General features: G+C 44.7%; 1 protein-coding gene across 31 annotated transcripts in view; it reads left to right on the top strand.

Annotated features, from left to right (window-relative positions):
* plecb (plectin b) overlaps window positions 1–18820 on the top strand; it is a 105241-nt gene that overhangs the window by 77513 nt on the left and 8908 nt on the right. For 22 of the 31 annotated variants that reach the window (XM_060064951.1, XM_060064953.1, XM_060064952.1 and 19 more), the window contains 26 exons: window positions 236–351; window positions 676–773; window positions 1466–1582; window positions 2397–2492; window positions 3107–3234; window positions 4565–4658; window positions 5081–5235; window positions 5661–5976; window positions 6197–6274; window positions 6378–6539; window positions 6823–6927; window positions 7224–7319; window positions 7474–7599; window positions 7849–8001; window positions 8148–8302; window positions 8615–8741; window positions 9008–9191; window positions 9320–9343; window positions 10009–10166; window positions 10433–10611; window positions 10729–10867; window positions 11134–11490; window positions 11651–11734; window positions 11880–11984; window positions 12403–12501; window positions 14524–17847. In XM_060064951.1, coding sequence (XP_059920934.1) covers window positions 236–351; window positions 676–773; window positions 1466–1582; window positions 2397–2492; window positions 3107–3234; window positions 4565–4658; window positions 5081–5235; window positions 5661–5976; window positions 6197–6274; window positions 6378–6539; window positions 6823–6927; window positions 7224–7319; window positions 7474–7599; window positions 7849–8001; window positions 8148–8302; window positions 8615–8741; window positions 9008–9191; window positions 9320–9343; window positions 10009–10166; window positions 10433–10611; window positions 10729–10867; window positions 11134–11490; window positions 11651–11734; window positions 11880–11984; window positions 12403–12501; window positions 14524–17847 — 6775 coding nt within the window. The remainder of the gene's footprint in view (window positions 1–235; window positions 352–675; window positions 774–1465; window positions 1583–2396; window positions 2493–3106; window positions 3235–4564; window positions 4659–5080; window positions 5236–5660; window positions 5977–6196; window positions 6275–6377; window positions 6540–6822; window positions 6928–7223; window positions 7320–7473; window positions 7600–7848; window positions 8002–8147; window positions 8303–8614; window positions 8742–9007; window positions 9192–9319; window positions 9344–10008; window positions 10167–10432; window positions 10612–10728; window positions 10868–11133; window positions 11491–11650; window positions 11735–11879; window positions 11985–12402; window positions 12502–14523; window positions 17848–18820) is intronic. The other 9 variants (XM_060064975.1, XM_060064973.1, XM_060064948.1 and 6 more) reach the window with 4 other exon arrangements.

The raw sequence follows: 18820 nt of genomic DNA on the forward strand, positions 1-18820 counted from the left end.
GGCGGAGTAGCGCCCACAAAACATCTATTATGGAAACCTATTGCCACCGGTAAAAAGTTGACCACAGGGTCCACACTTCTACATGTTTGACCAGCTGTTAACGTTGACGCAGACGGTTTCAGCCTTCATAATGTTAAATGAATCTTAGAGATGGGGAGGACATTACCACTCATGAGTAAATGGGCTGTTTTAGGAAATGTGGAACACTCATGATCCGTGCTTGTGTTTCCCAAAGGCCCAGGCTCGTGGACATGGGTAGAGTGTATCGACAGACCAACCTGGAGAACCTGGAACAGGCCTTCAACGTGGCTGAGAAAGACCTGGGGGTTACCCGCCTTCTGGACCCAGAGGGTAAGAGACCCAATTCACCTCTGCCAATACTTGACTTATGCAAGCGTTGTTATTGGCATCAGGGTTAGCCACAAGTACAATATGTTGGCCATGATACTATGCAGGAGTAGACTTGAAGAACATATATTCTTACCAGTTCGTTTATCAAATAGTATCTAGTAGTAAAGTATATTCGACAATGTTGTATCAACTTCAACCCATACATAACCTAATACTAATTTGACGTGTTGAAGGAGACTTTAACAGTGTTTTGAGTCACTGTAGTGATGATGTGTGCTAGCGACACCAACCTTGACTTCATGGTTCCATCATTCCCTTCCATAGATGTGGATGTTGCTCACCCTGATGAGAAGTCCATCATCACCTATGTGTCCTCGCTGTACGACGCCATGCCCCGCATCCCTGAGGCACAGGAAGGCCACGTAAGTAGCCAGTGTTCTCCGTTCCTCCGGGGGGATAGACGCTGAGATAAATATAGATAGATAGATCGAAATTGTTGAAGTCAGGCTTGTGACCTGTATGATAAGACCTCTTGTGGACACACTGTCGTCCAAGACCAGCCAGGACCGGAACTCCGACAGAGGTCCCGAGCATCTCTGATCACAGGACTTCCATTGCACTTTAAGTGCAATTACTAGCTTGGTCAAATTAGGTCAAATTATTCATTCAGCCGTAGTGTGGGTGTTTCGTTACCCTCCTTCCTTATCTTCCCACACGATCATCAAACCTGTCTCTCTGACTGTGACTCTGTGTCAATCTCTCTCTCTCTCTCTCTCTCTCTCTCTCTCTCTCTCCCTCTCCCTCTCCCTCTCCCTCTCCTCTCTCTCTCTCTCTCTCTCTCTCTCTCTCTCTCTCTCGCTCTCGCTCTCGCTCTCGCTCTCTCCCTCTCTCTCTCTCTCTCTCTCTCTCTCTCTCTTTTTTCAATAAGCGCTTGGTGCAGCACAACGCCAGGCCTGTCGATACCAAATTAAGTTAGCATGGTGTCGGTGGGGCCCCTGGGAAACATGGGAAACAACAGGGTGAAAATAGCCCTCCTGTCCTCCCTGTCCACCCAACTGACTTCCTTGCTGCTTGTTATTTTGTTGCCCCTGTGTCGCTGTGCTTGCTGGAGCAGCTGGAGCTACGCTGGCAGGAGTACTATGAGCTGGTCACCCTGCTGCTGCAGTGGATCCAACACCACATCACCATCTTCGGGGAGAGGAAGTTCCCCGGCAGCTATGAGGAGATCGAGGTGAGCAGCGACCACCGTTTTGGGTTGCCCCAGACGTTATTGTTCAGTATCGGGCTTTCAAAGAGTTGTTTACAGTCGCGTCTGCGGTCTCTCCGCGGAGTGCAATATTGTTAAGCGTGGGTGTGTGTGTGGGCTCAGGTGTGGGTGTGGGAGTTCATGCCCAATGAAATAATACAAATACAACAAACATGAGTGACACAATAGAACCATGTGTAAATAAAAGAACACACTATAAGAGAAAGGAAGCTTGTGTCCTCTTCACTGTCATAAATGAATAAGGTATCATGTATGAGGAGAGCTGGGTGGGGCAGCTGGCACACGGTGTAGTGTGTGAAACTAACAGCCTGAGGGCCTGATCTATCAACTGTAAACTCTTAGCACAACTCCACTGGGCCATTCCCAGCCAGAGCTCCAGATACAGCTGCGCCCCACACACACACCCTGTCTGCTCTAGTCACACAGTTAACCGCTCACTCTCTGTGTTTATGTGTGTGTGTGTGTGTGTGTGTGTGTGTGTGTGTGTGTGTGTGTGTGTGTGTGTGTGTGTGTGTGTGTTGGTTTTTCTTTTGTTTTCATCAAAAGTTTATAATGCTGTCCCATTTTGATTAATATTCCAACTTTAATAGTTAGTCAATTCAGTATGTATGTTAAAAAGAAAAACCACAGTAATGCGATAGGTACCTATCTATATAATTAGAAAAAAGCATAAAATGAGATACAAAGAGTGGCAACTTTTTCTTGGAAAGACAAAACAAAATGATTCATGTGTTGTTGAAGTATTATTATAAGTACCACTGTTATGTTTCCCATTCAGATCCTGTGGCGCCAGTTCTTAAAGTTCAAAGAGACAGAACTGCCTGCAAAAGAGCTAGACAAGAACCGCTCAAACCAGATCTATCAAACCTTTGAGGCAAGTCGTCCCTAACTCTACCCTTCTATATTCTATTAGTGCATGGTATTGTATCATGGTTTATTGTAGTACGCTACTAATTTTTCTTTTAATCATCTTCTACTATACTCTAGTCTCTTCTCCATTCTCAACTCTACCCTACTTTATTTCTCTAGTCCAGGAATTATATGCTTATATGCTTACAGAGGGTACCTTCTATACCGTCTTCTATTTTATTCTGCTAACTCTGCTATATTATCTACTCTATTCTCCCTTATATTCTCTACCCATTCCTCTGCTCTATTCTCCAATCTATTCTCTACTCACTCCTCTGCTCTATTCTCTACTCATTCCTCTGCTCTATTCTCTACTCATTCCTCTGCTCTATTCTCTAGTCATTCCTCTGCTCTATTCTCTAGTCATTCCTCTGCTCTATTCTCTAGTCATTCCTCTGCTCTATTCTCTACTCATTCCTCTGCTCTATTCTCCACTCTATTCTCTACTCATTCCTCTGCTCTATTCTCTACTCATTCCTCTGCTCTATTCTCCATTCTATTCTCTAGTCATTCCTCTGCTCTATTCTCCACTCTATTCTCTACTATCGTGATGTGTCATGGTGTTCCATCTACCTACAGAGCGCGGTGCGTGCGGGCCAGGTGAAGGTGCCCCCAGGTTACCACCCCATCGACGTGGAAAAGGAATGGGGACGCCTGCACTCTGCCTGCCTGGATAGAGAAAAGCTGCTCAGAATAGAGTTCGAAAGGTGAGCTCAAAGCTGCTGTCGGTAAGACACGAGCGCTGTAGAGAGTAGAAGAGAGCAAGATTTAGAAAATAAACAACACTATGTTCCCTCCCTCCATGCGTTCCTCTGCCGGTTAGATGTGGTGCATTCATGCACCTTCGGTTTGAATTATACTCCAAATATTGCTCTAAAATCTAACCTGCAGCAGGTTCAACGACTATTTTGAAAGAAGGTTGCCCAACCTTCCTTCAAAATAGGAAGGTTGGGCAACCTTCCTATTTTGCCATTTTAAAACGTATCTGTTATGACAATTCACTTGTTCAGCGTTCCTCGTACAGATATAGCTGTCGATTGCTACCCCTCAGAGAGCAAATAGGCTTGCACCATACAGCTGAATTATATAGGTCATCATTCATTTAGATTGAACTGTGTATTTATCATCTCCATTGATTAGTGGAGTATTAATTCTCCAAAGGAAAAAAAGTTTGATCGGGCAACAACGCTATCTAAACACTGTTGATTTAAAGGGGTGGAGAACACGAATGCAACAAACACATGCACACACACTCTGACACAAACAAACACACACGCACACACACACACACACACACACACACACACACACACACACACACACACACACACACACACACACACACACACACACACACACACACACACACACACACACAGCTGCCTATTTGTAGACAATGGATGTTTTTCAAATGTCCTTCTGAGTGGTCAAAAAATTAATCGTATTTTAGTTCTAACCCTAATAGGATCTGGAAGCCTAGTAAAGTAATACATCTAGTTTTTATTTGCGGGCCATGGTAAATGTCCAGCCTTATTTCAGTGATAGTTTGTCATGCCGGGTAGTGGGCTGGTCTTTCTGTCACAAGACTGTCTGCTCAACTCTCTGAGTGGACTCCCTCATGGCTATGAAATGTGGCTGAACTCAAAACGCTTCACTTTTGTCTCCATTTGGATAAAATATTCCCACTTTAAAATTAGTTTTTTTGTTTGGATTTGTTTGATTATTTTGAACCGACGGTCACTTGTCCCATGGCCTTTTTGACGGACCCTCATAGGTTACACTACCTGCTCCGTCACAAACCTCTGTCTGATCTGAGCGAGGCTTTTCTTTAGTGCTGCGTGTTTCCCGTATCCTGTTTTTTCATAGAAATGTCTGTGTTTTTGTGTATTCACGTTGGTTGACTAATTGGACCAACACAAAACAATAAACCAACATAGTGACTGACTCTCTGAAGTCACAGATGTTGCTCGCGTCATACTTTTGGGATGTTGAAACAAGGTCGTCATCCTTCTCCTTGTCTTTTGTTCCCCACCCCAGACTTGAGAGGCTCCAGAGGATCGTCACCAAGGTCCAGATGGAGTCGGGAGTCTGTGAGGAGCAGCTCAACCAGCTGGACAGCCAGATGCAGACAGTGAGTCGCGCCTACAGACCCCAGGCCGAGACAGATCCCTGTCCCAGACAGGTCACCATCCTGGGAGAACAACGGGACTCTGTTCTCTCCCTCCCTCTGTCTCTATTCATCCAGGATTACTAGTCAGCAATCCCTTTGTCATCTCACATGGCTTTTTTTAATTTTCCACCATGAGCTACGGCACAAGATATTTCCTCCTATTAAAGAACGGGAGTCTGGATAGTCTTACACCTTCACATTTTCACTTATTAATGTCTGGTAAATGTTCCTATAGAAATATGAAAAGGCTCTCTATTGGGAAATTTGTAATGTCTCTGAGGTGAAGAGTTGGTATTTCATTAGCTACGGTTCCATGTTGTCGCTTTGTGACTCTCCTGGGTCTTATTATTGGAGAAACTAAATATCTGTGTTGTGACCCGCAGGACCTCCGTCTGCTGAATTCAGGGAAACCAGCCCGGTACACAGCAGAGGTGGAGCGGGACCTGGATAAGGCCGACGGCATGATCCGCCTGCTCTTCAACGACGTGCAGTTCCTGAAGGACGGGCGCCACCTGCAGTCTGAGCAGATATATCGCAGGTCAGTGAAGAGCAAAGGTTTTTCTTCACTCTTTTTTACATTTGTACTCTGAGATGTTAGAACTAGGGTAGGTCATTTATTTTAGAAGCATTTATAGTGCTATTTGTTGAACATCTCTTTACGTCCCGACAGCAGTCAATAAATCAAATGCAATGACAAAAAATTGAACGAATGTCAATCTCTTGCTGTCTTATTACAGTCAGCAGTCTTGCTGACTGTAGTAAGATAATCCCTCATTTAATTTGGCTTGAGTAAAAGGATTCAATGGACACCTTTTTTGTCTACCTTTTCGGTTGGGTACTTAAAAAATCTGGTTTCTCCAGATTGCCCACTCAAGCTTTAACCAGCTGCCTTCAATGAATGGACTGGTTCCAAATACGTGCAGAACAAAACAATAACCAATTATCATGTTTCCATTCCTGTAGGGTCTACCGCCTCCATGAGCGCCTGGTGAACCTGCGCACGGATCACAACCTGCGTCAGAAGACCACCCTGACGACCACCATGCATCAAATATCCCAGGTTAGCCAGTCCTCCAAGGGGCGGCCGGAGCTGGACGGGGTCACGCTGCGCTACGCCCAGGACCTCCTGGCCTGGGTGGAGGAGAACCAGCGCCGCATCAACGAGTCTGAGTGGGGCTCAGACCTGCCCACTGTGGAGTCCAACCTGGGCAGCCACCGGGGTCTCCACCAGAGCGTTGAGGACTTCCGGGCCAAGATCGAAAGGGCCAAGACTGATGAGGTACGTACCAGGGTAGAGGACTCACTGGTTTTGCCTCATGTAATGTTCTTTGGGGGCATTTTGGAAGATTTCCTGGGGCAATTTTGCAACAATTTGGGAAATAATTTTTTATAACAATATTGTTGAACGATATTCAACAAAATAATTTCTCGATTGCTTGCTTTGTTATTGTCCCTTTGCTATTTTCTCTGTAAGTCTAGTAAAAATGTACTCTCTTTAGGGACAGCTGTCTCCTGTTAGTAAGGGAGCATACAGAGATTACCTGGGTAAACTGGAACTTCAGTACGCCAAACTACTGGTAAATATACTCAATCATACACAATGTATGCCACGTTATAGACTATTTCTATACTACAATTAATATTTGCCGTGTTTCACTCATGATTTGCTCCGTATTTCAGAACTCCTCCAAGTCGCGCCTGAGGAACCTGGAGTCTCTGAACGGCTTTGTCAGCGCCGCCACTAAAGAGCTGATGTGGCTCAATGACAAAGAGGAGGAGGAGGTCAACTTCGACTGGAGCGACAGAAACTCCAACATGACCGCCAAGAAGGACAACTACTCGGTGGGTGGGCCTGACGCAGTCCCTGTTCAACCGATCCCATACTTTATTGCAGTTGTCCCTTACATTTGTTGGCTCTGAATTTGTTTGCGAAATTAATGTATTGCGAACAATACAACAATAACAATAATAGCAACAATAATCTTATTTGCAAACCCAAACGCATATCAGGCTCTTGACTGAACCACCTCAGGGAGCAGTGAATCCATAGGGTTGAATGGAAGGAATGAGAAGGTATAAGTGAATATGACGCATTGTGAACACAGATCTCTTCTGTTGTCTTCAGGGTCTGATGCGGGAGCTGGAGCTTAGGGAGAAGAAGATCAACGACATCCAGACCACCGGCGACAAACTGATCAGGGAGGGACACCCGGGCAAGAAGACAGTGGAGGTAAACACAACACCATCAGCAATATCTCCAAACACATAGTATAGATCATCTTATGCAACACACGCAACCTTCTATTCAAAGCATATGAGTGCCTAAATAACTTTGTAAATGCATGAAAATATGATTATTGTGAATTATCAGAGGCTCATCATTTGATCCCGAAACTAATATACATTAGGTGTAGTCCCTACCTCATTATGAAACAGATATATCCCTAGCACCTACTGGGACCGGTTGTTCAACCCATTAGCTCCTCTCCATTGATTTCCCCCCATCCTTGTCTCTGCATCCTCCAGGCCTTCACAGCTGCGCTGCAGACTCAGTGGAGCTGGATCCTTCAGCTGTGCTGCTGCATCGAGGCTCATCAAAAAGAGAACACTTCCTACTACCAGGTACACAAAATAGCAGCGCTTCAGTTCTCGATGGTGAACGCCCCGCATCACGCAGCGATGATGAAGATGAGGCGGTTTGTCGTGCTCCCTGCGTACCACACAGAACTGAAGGCCACAGAACGTTAACAAAGACTTGTGTCTGTCCCTCCATCAGTTCTTCGCCGATGTGAAGGAGTCTCAGGAGCAGATGAGGAAGATGCAGGAGAACATGAAGAAGAAGTACAGCTGCGACCGAGCCACCACCGCCACGCGCCTGGAAGACCTTCTGCAGGACGCTGCGGTAGGCTGGCTCAGTGCTCCCAGGCTGTTCATGATAATACGCTTTTTTAAGAAGTCACTTTACAAGTCACTTTACAAATGCAATGCAATTAACTAATAAACAAACAAATATCGGTAAAAACATACATTAAAACAAAGCAAATCCTGTACCAGTGAGAGGGTTCAAGATTAAAACAAGTCTTTTAGATCGCTTGAGGCCAATGTGATGTTGTTGGGTGTTACATTGTCATCGTTGTTGCGTCTTTAACAGGAGGAGAAGGAGCAGCTGAACGAGGTTAAGACCAACGTGAGCAGCCTGAACAAGAGGGCTCGCACCATCATCCAGCTGAAGCCTCGCAACCCCACCACCGCCATCAAAGGAAAGCTACCCATCCAGGCCGTCTGCGACTTCAAGCAGGCTGAGGTTAGGATTCCCCATTATATATTCACCAGTCTAGTCTAAACCTAACCCTTAAATCCAAGGACCATCCAAAAGGTTCCTGCAGGCTTGTTTAGCCAAGACACCACCGGTGGTCTGACTAGGTTCCACCTGTGACCTGATGTTTGCAGATCACAGTCCATAAGGGAGATGAGTGTGCTCTGCTCAACAACTCTGCGCCTTTCAAGTGGAAGATCCTGAACCGATCGGGCAACGAGGCCGTAGTGCCCTCCGTGTGCTTCATGGTTCCTCCGGTCAACAAGGATGCTATGGACAGTGTGGCTAGGTAAGGAAACACATTTATATGCCACACTGTACTATGCTATACTAAACCATACAGTGTCTCTAGCCGTTCAGATGCACGGGATTTCTATATTTGTTGCAAGATGCAATGAGGAAAACTGTGTGTCTCTGTCACCTGGCATACAGGACAGTAAATGATGAATGTATATGAAGAAACAAATGAATTGTATAACAAATGAAAAGTAAATGCAGGAAGTATGTGTAATCATTATGTGGTTGTGTTAAAAACTGAGCTATATCTATAAATGATACACTCATGGAACTCTCTTTACCTAACGTCCTCTTCTCTCCCCAGTCTGGACGCAGGCCACCAGCAGATGGTGACTATGTGGCAGCAGATGCACATCGACATGAAGGGTCTGCTGTCATGGCAGTACCTGATGAAGGACATCACAGTGATCCGCGCCTGGAACATCACCATGGTCAGTCCACTATTCACAGTAATGATATGGGCGTTAACCTTGTGATATTGCTCACATTTTGATACATCTATAAGCTATTGTTAACATCGTATCCAGGTCAATCTATTTTATAAACAAGAGCAAGGTGGACTTTGGCCCCAAATTTCAAAACATCAAATATTTGTTGTGCTTCGATGCAAAATAGAGTACTACTTTAAGATGTAATAAAAAGTTATAGCAGGCAGTTTATAACGTCCTATAACATAACCCCGCCCTTCCTCCCGCAGTTCAAGAGCATGAAGCAAGACGAGTACCGGCTGATGATCCGGAACCTGCAGCTCCACTACCAGGACTACCTCCGTGACAGCCAGGACTCCCAGCAGTTTGGACCCGACGACCGGCAGCAGGTGGAGGGGGAGTACAACAAGACCACTCAGTACTTTGACAACCTGCTCAGCTCCATGGAGAAAGGTGAGTGCGCCACAACTGCAAACCGTAGCCGCTAATCTGTACCTTTACCTGTGTTAGGGACGCAAACAGAGAAATACTGGAGCTGGTGTATGAAACGTTGAATGTAATTGTCGGTTCGCCTTTTTTAGGGTCAGTGGTTTTTAAACCCAAAGGTGAGTGACGTTCAAGCTGAACAAAGGCCATGTTGTTTAAGCCTGGCTCAGCGAGCATGTGTATGGCCTATGCTTTTGAAACACAAATGGGATGAAACACAAAAATATGTATTTTCTATGTGTTGCTTAGTCCACACAGTAAGTGATACTATTCACGCCCACGGTTTAGCATCATCTGGCTCACAAGGATTTGGGATGATTGCATGTGTTCATTGATTGTTTGGTTCACAGCGTAAGAGTTGTTCTGATGCAGTGGTTGAACAGCTATGTTTTATTTTGCCATGCACATAGGTAAAACAGTATCACTAAATAGCCTCTCGCTTTAAATTATTTGTTACCAATTGCTTTGAATGTACTTTTTATTGTGGTTTACTTGCTGCCAAAGCACACACATCACTGAATGTAAGCTTTGAAGAGATATTGAATAGATATTGCAACCCAACACTGTTTTGTTCTCGCTTGCTTTACGTTTGTTTAAGGATGTTTATGTAAGTCTTGAGCACACATTCGCCCTAATTCACAAACACAAACTAAACATGCAACGCTATGGTCCACAATCTCATATCCACATGCCATTTCACCATTGCGATTCCTGCAATGATCACATATTCAACCCTGTTTCCTTTCTCTTCTGTTCCTTCACTCAAACCCATGCAACCGCACAGGTGAGCAATATGAGTCCGTGTGCAAGTCGTACACCTCCCAGCTGAAGGACCTGCGTGTGCGTATCGAGGACTGTGAGACACACACAGTCAACCGCATCCGCAGGCCCCTGGGAGAGGAGCCCCTGAAGGAATGCCTTCTCAAGACCAGCGAGCAGAAGGTACAGTGCTGAGGCCTCTGACGCACCATGTTCTGTACATAGTCTTCTACTGTGGGTGGGCGTGGCTCTCCATCACATAGGTTGTTTTGTTGCAGTTCCACCGGTCAAGAATGTGTACTGCTCATGTGTGTGCAATGCACTTAATGCAATAGAAACCAATGACCTCGTAGCATAACCTGGTTGTCCATACTGTACAATGTGTACGTGTCCCTGATCAAGGATCTCCGCCCTGACTTAACGTTCCCTTCTCTGTTGCTCCCCTGCAGAAAGAGCACAACGAACTGGACCGCATCAAGAAGGAGGTGGACACGGTGTCCCTGAAGACCCAGGAGGTACTGTCCTCCCCCCAGCAGCCCGCGTCAGCCCCGGCCCTGCGCTCCGAGCTCCAGGTCACCGTGCAGAAGATGGACCACGCCCACATGCTCTCCTCCGTTTACCTGGAGAAGTGAGTTCAGAAACACACGCGTAGGGTTCAGGAACATGCCTTTGCTCAGAAGGCCAGAGCACCCATTTGATTCATCCAATGACACAATGTGTTTCTTCTCATCTTCGTCACCTCCAGGCTGAAGACAGTGGATGTGGTGATCCGCAGCAGCCAGGGGGCCGAGGGCGTGCTCAAGAAGTACGAGGATAAGCTGCGTGACGTCCAGACCGTGCCCAATGACGTCAAGGAGGTTGAGACCTGCCGGGCCGAGCTCAAGGTAACAAACATGGCTTGGCTTTCTGCATACTTTATATCTATATATATATTCATTATGTGGGAACTTAATGGTTGGTCTTCATTCAATTAAAACAACGCGATATGTTTCTTTATTTTCTGACTTTTGGTTTGTTCATTTGCTTTTTCTTCTTTCCTTGGATTTCTTGCTTCCTTTTAAATGTTTTCTTACCATTCTAATTAATATTGATTATTTCTTCCTTCCTTCCTTTTTTCTTCACCCCCCCCCCCCCCCCCCCCCCCTTTCAGAAACTGCACGCGGCGGCCGAGTCGGAGCAGCCGGCCTTCGAGTCCCTGGAGACGGAGCTAAAGAAGGCGTCGGGGGCCAGCGACCGCATGTCGCGCGTGCACAGCGAGCGCGACGTGGAGCTGGACCACTACCACCGGCACCTGTCCGGGCTGCAGGACCGCTGGAGGGCCGTGTTCACCCAGATGGACCTGCGCCACAGGGAGCTGGAGCAGCTGGGCCGCCAGCTGGGCTACTACCGCGAGAGCTACGCCTGGCTCATCCAGTGGATCGGAGACGCCAAGCAGAGGCAGGAGAAGATCCAGGCAGTGTCCATCAGCGACAGCAAAACACTGAAGGAGCAACTGGCCCAGGAGAAGGTACTGTATTAAGATGACTGTTCTTCAATTCATTAGTGTCGTCTATTCTCTCTCTCTCTCTCTCTCTCTCTCTCTCTCTCTCTCTCTCTCTCTTTCTCTCTCTCTAGCTGTACAGCTAGTTTGTCAATGCAATGGCATTAAAACCATTTTTTCACTACAGAAACTACTGGAGGAGATTGAGAACAACAAGGACAAGGTTGATGAGTGTCATAACTACGCAAAGGCCTACATTGACACCATCAAGGTAAAATGACGCCACATTTTTTAAAATATTTTTATATTTTAATTTGTAATTAAAAATGTAAAATCATTTTTCTTTCACATTGTATCTGTTTAGTTTATTCTGGGATTTATTTACTGAGACTCAGAGTCTGAATGTTATGTTCCAGGACTATGAACTCCAGTTGGTGGCCTACAAAGCTCAAGTGGAACCCCTCACGTCACCCATGAAGAAGAACAAGATGGACTCCGCTTCTGATAACATCATCCAGGAGGTCTGTGTGTGTTCCTTATCACCATGTATCAGACGATGCAGAGATACATCCCTGGTATCACTTAGAGCCCTTTTCCCAAACTTTGGGGCAAGACACACAGGCGTTCCCTGAGGAAGAGTTTGGTGTGCCATAACATTTGTTTGAATTCCAAACATCGATAAGGCAAGGCTAGTGAGCTAATGAAATGTATCTTCTTCTAATATAATTATAACTTTTTACCATTTGTTTCATTTGACATTTCACATCTACTGTGTATGAAATATTGCTCTTAATATATCTTAGAAATATCATGTTTTTTCATCATCACATCCTACGACTTTAAATCTGATCAAGTCGCCGGTCGTGGCCAAAAGGTCAGGAAGCTTCGTCTCAGAGGCCCCCCTGCTGAATGTGGTGCATGTTGAAATGTTTCCCCTAGTACGTGACGCTGAGGACACGCTACAGCGAGCTGATGACCCTCACCAGCCAGTACATCAAGTTCATCACCGACACACAGCGCCGCCTGGAGGACGAGGAGGTTCGTGACAACCCGCGGGGTCCTACCGATGCGCGGAACCCCCAAAACCTTACCTTGACCAAACAGCACCGACCGACCGACCGACCGTCCGCTCACTCCGCTCACCCACCAAAACCCATGCATGCACCCACACATAACCAACTCTCTCTCTCCCTCTCACCTGCATTCACGCATATCAACATTCACAAGTGCCCACAGAACAAAAGCTATGCATACCAACACACATGCACACACACACGTTCAGACATTTACACACACACACACAGACACACACACACACACACACACACACACACACACACACACACACACACACACACACACACACACAGTAAATTGAATCCAGTGAATTACTGGTGACAACTTTTACACTTTCATTGACTAAAAGTGTGGAGCATTGGCATGCTGTAGCTGATCCGCAAGGTTTTTTGCAGTGTATGATTATTAGTTGAGTGTTGTTCTTCAAATAATATTAGCACAACAAAAAAGCAGGGAGCAATATAGGGTTAATGCAATGGTGTGTAATAACAAAATGCATTTCTAAAATTAAGTATGACGCATGAGTTTTATTAAAACGTCAGTTTTCGACCAAACGTATGCAGTGTTAGTGTAGAGCATCGTTCAATCTTGCATTAATACAATTTAATTTTGGGCCAAACCATCCATCCCTCATTCATAATGCATTAGTTTTGTTATGTTAGTATAATGGTATAATATAGTATAATCCTTTGTTTCACTATGCACCTTTTGTTTTCTTGCTATATAACTGCCTATGTTTTTGTCATTCGGCTGTACATTTCACAGTTCCTACTAAATGCTTCAGCCAAAGACCCTGCAACTTTGGTCTTTAGCTCTCCATGGCCAAAATTAACTACTTTCAAATGTGCAAACTTTTTCTAACCCTAACGTTTCATTCTTTTCTTTGATTCTCTTAACTGCTTGCCAATGCTTTGGCATGGTCAAAGCTTAACTTGTTTGGGCTCTAAAGAGGTAAACTATACTCTATACTTAAGGTACCTTAATAACACATTATCTTGCTCTCTCATGTAATCTCACATGTTCTCTTCCACTTTCATGCCTTCTCAATCTGCTATATATTATGTATAAATGTCATTTATTCTTATATGCTATAGTTCTTCCTTCTCTTTTTATCATAAGCAATGTCATTGCTTACCCTTTCAAAGGTTTTGTTTTAAAACATGAAATTGCTTTTTGCCTCCTTTAACAACTGCCTCACCTTTCTGACCTCTGCTTGCCTACTTCTTGAAGAATAGCGACATAAAGAGCTCCTTGTGCATGAAGTGAGATGCTGTGGGAATGGATGCAAAAAGATTAAACAAAGGATTAAAGCGTTATTTTATTTAATAATATGAATGGAGCTTTGAAACACATGTACAGTGTTAATAATGTTATCTTTACTAATATTGAATTGTTTCAAGAATACAAATTAAAAAAAATTTAGGATGAAAGGAATATTGTTTGCAAAACAGGCAATAGTTAGATTACTGCCAATGCTATAAAAAAAACCTGTTCAAATAATATCAGTGAATTCATGTTGATATTTAACTTCTATTTAACTGCATTTAAAGGAGTTATTGCAAGAGAAGCTACAGCTGCATGCCACATGTGTTGTGAAGTGATGTAGTTGTTCATGTTTTTCAATTGCCATCACTCACCTGCCACCACATCAACCACCTCCACCACAACCCTACCATCATCCATTATTTTCTTTAACAATGCTTGTGTTTGTTCGTGTTTGATCATATTTTTTAACTGCATCGTGATTTTAACATCCATTTTAATATCCATTGCACCGTAATGTTTGTTGTGAACTCTAACCTAACCTTTTACATTAACATTTAATAAGTAAGACGATACATTAAGTCGCTCTCTTTCCAAGTGTGATTGGAATGTGATTACAGAAAACAATCGCAATTCCAATCCACTTTCCACAGGAGCCAATTAATGTAACGTCTTGCTTGATTATGATCCTTTCTTTACCATTTCCTTCCACTAATACAGAAAGCTGCCCAGAAACACAAAGTGGAAGAGCAGAAAAAATTTGCAGAAATACAGGCCGAGTTAGCAAAACAAAAACAGTTAGCTGAATCACACGCAAAGGCAATTGCAAAGGCAGAGCAAGAAGCCCTGGAGCTAAAGCTCAAAATGCAGGAAGAAGTCAGCCGGCGAGATATTGTCGCTGTTGATGCACAGAATCAGAAGCAAAACATCCAGCAGGAGCTGCATGAGCTCAAAAACCTCTCAGAGCAGCAAATAAAGAACAAAAGCCAACAAGTGGATGAAGCCTTATATAGCCGCACTAAGATCGAGGAAGAAATCCGCATCATTAGAATTCAACTTGAGACAACAGTAAAACAGAAGTCTGTTGCAGAGTCTGAGCTACACCAGCTTCGTGACAAGGCAGAGGAGGCTGAGAGACTCAGAAAAGCAGCTCAAGAAGAGGCAGAGAAGCTCCGCATACAAGTCAACGAAGAGACGCATAAAAAACGCGCAGCGGAGGAGGAACTCAAACTGAAATCAGAAGCTGAGAAGGAGGCTGCCAAGCAAAAACAACGGGCCCTTGAAGACCTGGAAAACCTCAAGATGCAAGCAGAGGAGGCCGTGCAACAAATGAAGCAGGCAGAAATAGAGAAGGAAAGGCAAATCAAGGTGGCCCACCAAGCAGCCCAGAAGAGCGCAGCTGCTGAGCTCCAAAGCAAGCGCATGTCCTATGTGGAGAAGACTACCAAGTTGGAGGAATCCCTCAAACAAGAGCATGGCACTGTTCTCCAGCTGCAGCAAGATGCAGCAAGACTCAAGAAGCAACAGGAGGACGCTGAGTCTGCCAGGGAGGAGGCTGAAAAAGAGCTTGAAAAGTGGCGTCAAAAAGCCAACGAGGCCCTCCGTCTGAGACTCCAGGCTGAGGAAGAAGCCCAGAAAAAGACTGTTACCCAAGAAGAAGCAGAAAAACAAAAGGAGGAGGCAGAGCGTGAGGCCAAAAGGAGAGCCAAAGCAGAGGAGTCTGCCCTGAAACAGAAGGAGATGGCCGAAAATGAACTTGAGAGGCAGAGGAAGCTGGCTGAGGGAACAGCTGAGCAGAAACTCAACGCAGAACAAGAGCTGATCCGCCTGAGGGCAGACTTTGACCATGCTGAACAACAGAGGTCTCTTCTCGACAATGAACTTTACCGCCTGAAGAACGAAGTGGTTGCTGCCCAACAACAAAGAAAACAACTGGAGGATGAGCTGGCCAAAGTGCGCAGTGAAATGGATCTGCTTATTGAATCAAAAAACAAGGCGGAAAAAGAGAGCATGTCTAAGACCGAGAAGAGCAAGCAACTCCTGGAGAACGAAGCTGCCAAAATGAAGGACCTAGCTGAGGAGGCAGGCAAACTGAGATCAATTGTCGAAGAGGCAAAGCGCCAACGTCAAGTCGCCGAGGACGAAGCTGCTCGCCAGAGAGGAGAAGCTGAAAGGATCCTCAAGGAGAAGCTTGCTGCCATTAACGAAGCTACCCGCTCAAAAACAGAGGCTGAGATCGCCCTGAAAGAGAAGGAGGCTGAAAATGAAAGACTCAGGCGTCATGCTGAAGATGAGGCTTACCAAAGGAAGGCACTTGAAGACCAAGCCAACCAGCACAAACAAGACATCGAATTGAAGATAGTCCAGCTCAAGAAATCCTCTGAGGTTGAAATGGAGAGACAAAAGGCGATCGTGGATGACACTCTGAAGCAGAGAAGAATTGTGGAAGAAGAGATCCGAATTCTTAAGGTCAACTTCGAAAAGGCCTCTTCCGGAAAGCTTGATTTGGAGCTTGAGCTCAACAAACTGAAAAACATTGCAGAAGAAACTCAACAAAGTCGACTTCGAGCTGAAGAAGAGGCAGAAAAACTCCGGAAGCTTTCCCTTGTAGAGGAGCACAGAAGAAGGGAAGCCGAAGAAAAGGTGAAGAAAATCGCGGCCGCAGAGGCAGAAGCTGGCAGGCAACGCAAGATTGCCCAAGACGAGGTTGAGCGTCTGAAAAAGAGAGCTGAAGAAGCCAGAAAGCAGAAGGAGGAGGCTGACATGGAAGCAGAAAAACAGATCATCGTAGCCCAACAGGCAGCCCAGAAGTGCAGCGCGGCTGAGCATCAAGTTCAAAGTGTCCTCGAGCAACAACAAGAAGACAACATCGGGCAGCAAAAACTCAAAGCGGAGTATGAGAAGGCCAAGAAACTAGCCAAAGAGGCAGAAGCTGCTCGGAAGAATGCAGAAAATGAGGCTGCTCTCCTACGTCAACAAGCAGAAGAGGCAGAGCGCCAAAAACTGTTGGCTGAACAAGAAGCTTTAGTTCAACAAAAAGCCCAGGAGGATGCAGAGAGGTTGAGGAAGGAGGCTGAATTTGAAGCTGCTAAAAGAGGACAGGCCGAGGCTGCTGCACTCAAACAGAAAGAACGGGCTGATGCCGAAATGGCAAAGCACAAGAAACTGGCAGAGCAAACTTTGAAGCAAAAATTCCAAGTGGAACAAGAGCTTACAAAGGTTAAACTTCAGCTTGATGAAACAGATAAGCAGAAATATGTCTTGGATGACGAGCTCCAACGCTTGAAAGATGAGGTTGGCGATGCGGTCAAGCAAAAGGCCCAAGTGGAGGAGGAGCTTTTCAAAGTAAAGGTCCACATGGAGGAGCTGCTCAAACAGAAACTAAGAATAGAAGGGGAAAACCAGCGCCTTATCAAAAAAGAAAATGAGAACACGCAGAAATTCCTTGCAGACAAGGCTGAGAACATGAAGAAGCTTTCTGAGGAGGCCGCCAGACTGAGTGTGGAAGCCCAAGAGGCGGCCCACCTGAGACAAGCGGCGGAAGATGAGCTTAGTCAGCAAAGAGCTCTTGCAGAGAAGATGCTCAAAGAAAAAATGCAAGCCATACAAGAGGCCTCCACACTGAAAGCCGAGGCCGAAATGCTTCAGAGACAAAAGGACCAGGCTCAAGAACAAGCTCAGAAACTGCTCAAGGACAAACAGCTCATGCAGCAGCGTCTCCAAGAAGAAACTGAGGGCTACCAGAAGTCTCTTGAGGCGGAGAGGAGAAGAAAACTGGAGATCATAGCTGAGGCAGAAAAACTCAAACTCGAGGTTTCTCAACTTAGTGACGGTCAGAGCAAAGCCCAAGAGGAGGCGAAGAAGTTCAAGAAGCAAGCTGACACGATCGCTGCCAGGCTTCATGAGATAGAGATAAAAAACCTAGAGGTTCAGCAGTTCAGCAGTAAAGAGGCCGGTGACTTACGCAAAGCTTTTGCAGACCTAGAGAACGAGAAGGATAAACTGAAAAAGGAAGCCGAAGAACTTCAAAATAAATCCAAAGAGGTATTGTGTAAAGGATGACATGACGGAGCAGTCTATGTCATTGTTAACCCTCTCTATCAAACTAACTTTCTTTCCAAATCATTTCTCTACACCTCCGCCGTTATCTCTTTCACCCAAATTACTAATCATCAATCCACATCCTTTTGATTTCGAATCGTTGTTTTTTTGTACAGTGCACTGTGCTCATGCAAATCATGTCTGGAATGTTGGAATGTCTGGAATGTTGGACTATTTATCTTATTTTATGACATCAATTCATATTTCACAATTGCATTTCAACAAAGAAATCGTCAATGAAGGCTAGGAAAAATGTTCTATATTCAGATATGCAATTATAAGAAACATGTACAATTAAAATGAATAATTATAAATAATGAATAGATATTAAATCTGCCTGTATCATCCTGATATTTGGCAGATACTAAAAGACACCTTTCAATAAAAACAGCTATGGACACCTATTATTCAAGTCCCATGAATATGATTAACAATGCATCATATTATTTCAAAATCATTGACCACAGACGAGGGTCTAACGCAATCAATTTTGACGAATATAATTATAAATTATAATGATCATTTCAACATTTCAAGGCAATAAAAAACATCCTTTGCTAAAAGCGTGTATCAAAGTATTACACTTGCAGCTCAGAGAGAAAGGTTATGGCCTATAATGTTATTCTGCATATCGACGGAATGTTAACATTTACAAATAATCATTTGTTTTTATAGGAAACCAGCAAAAATTGGTTTTGTTATCAATTTGCAAAGAGATGTTAGAAGTCTAACTATTTTGAATGAATGCCTCTGGGTGCAATGTTAACAGCCTTGTTCAACCCATGAGACTTCACCCACAGATGGTCAACTACTTCGATGCCGTTGATGGAATTCTAAACGCAAAAATTGATTTGGTTAATAGTTATTACAGGCTATTATGAATGACTATGTAAAGAACGGTTGCAATGCAAAACTG

The sequence above is a fragment of the Gadus macrocephalus genome, chromosome 11, assembly GCF_031168955.1.
Source record: "Gadus macrocephalus chromosome 11, ASM3116895v1".
Taxonomy (NCBI): Eukaryota; Metazoa; Chordata; class Actinopteri; order Gadiformes; family Gadidae; genus Gadus; species Gadus macrocephalus.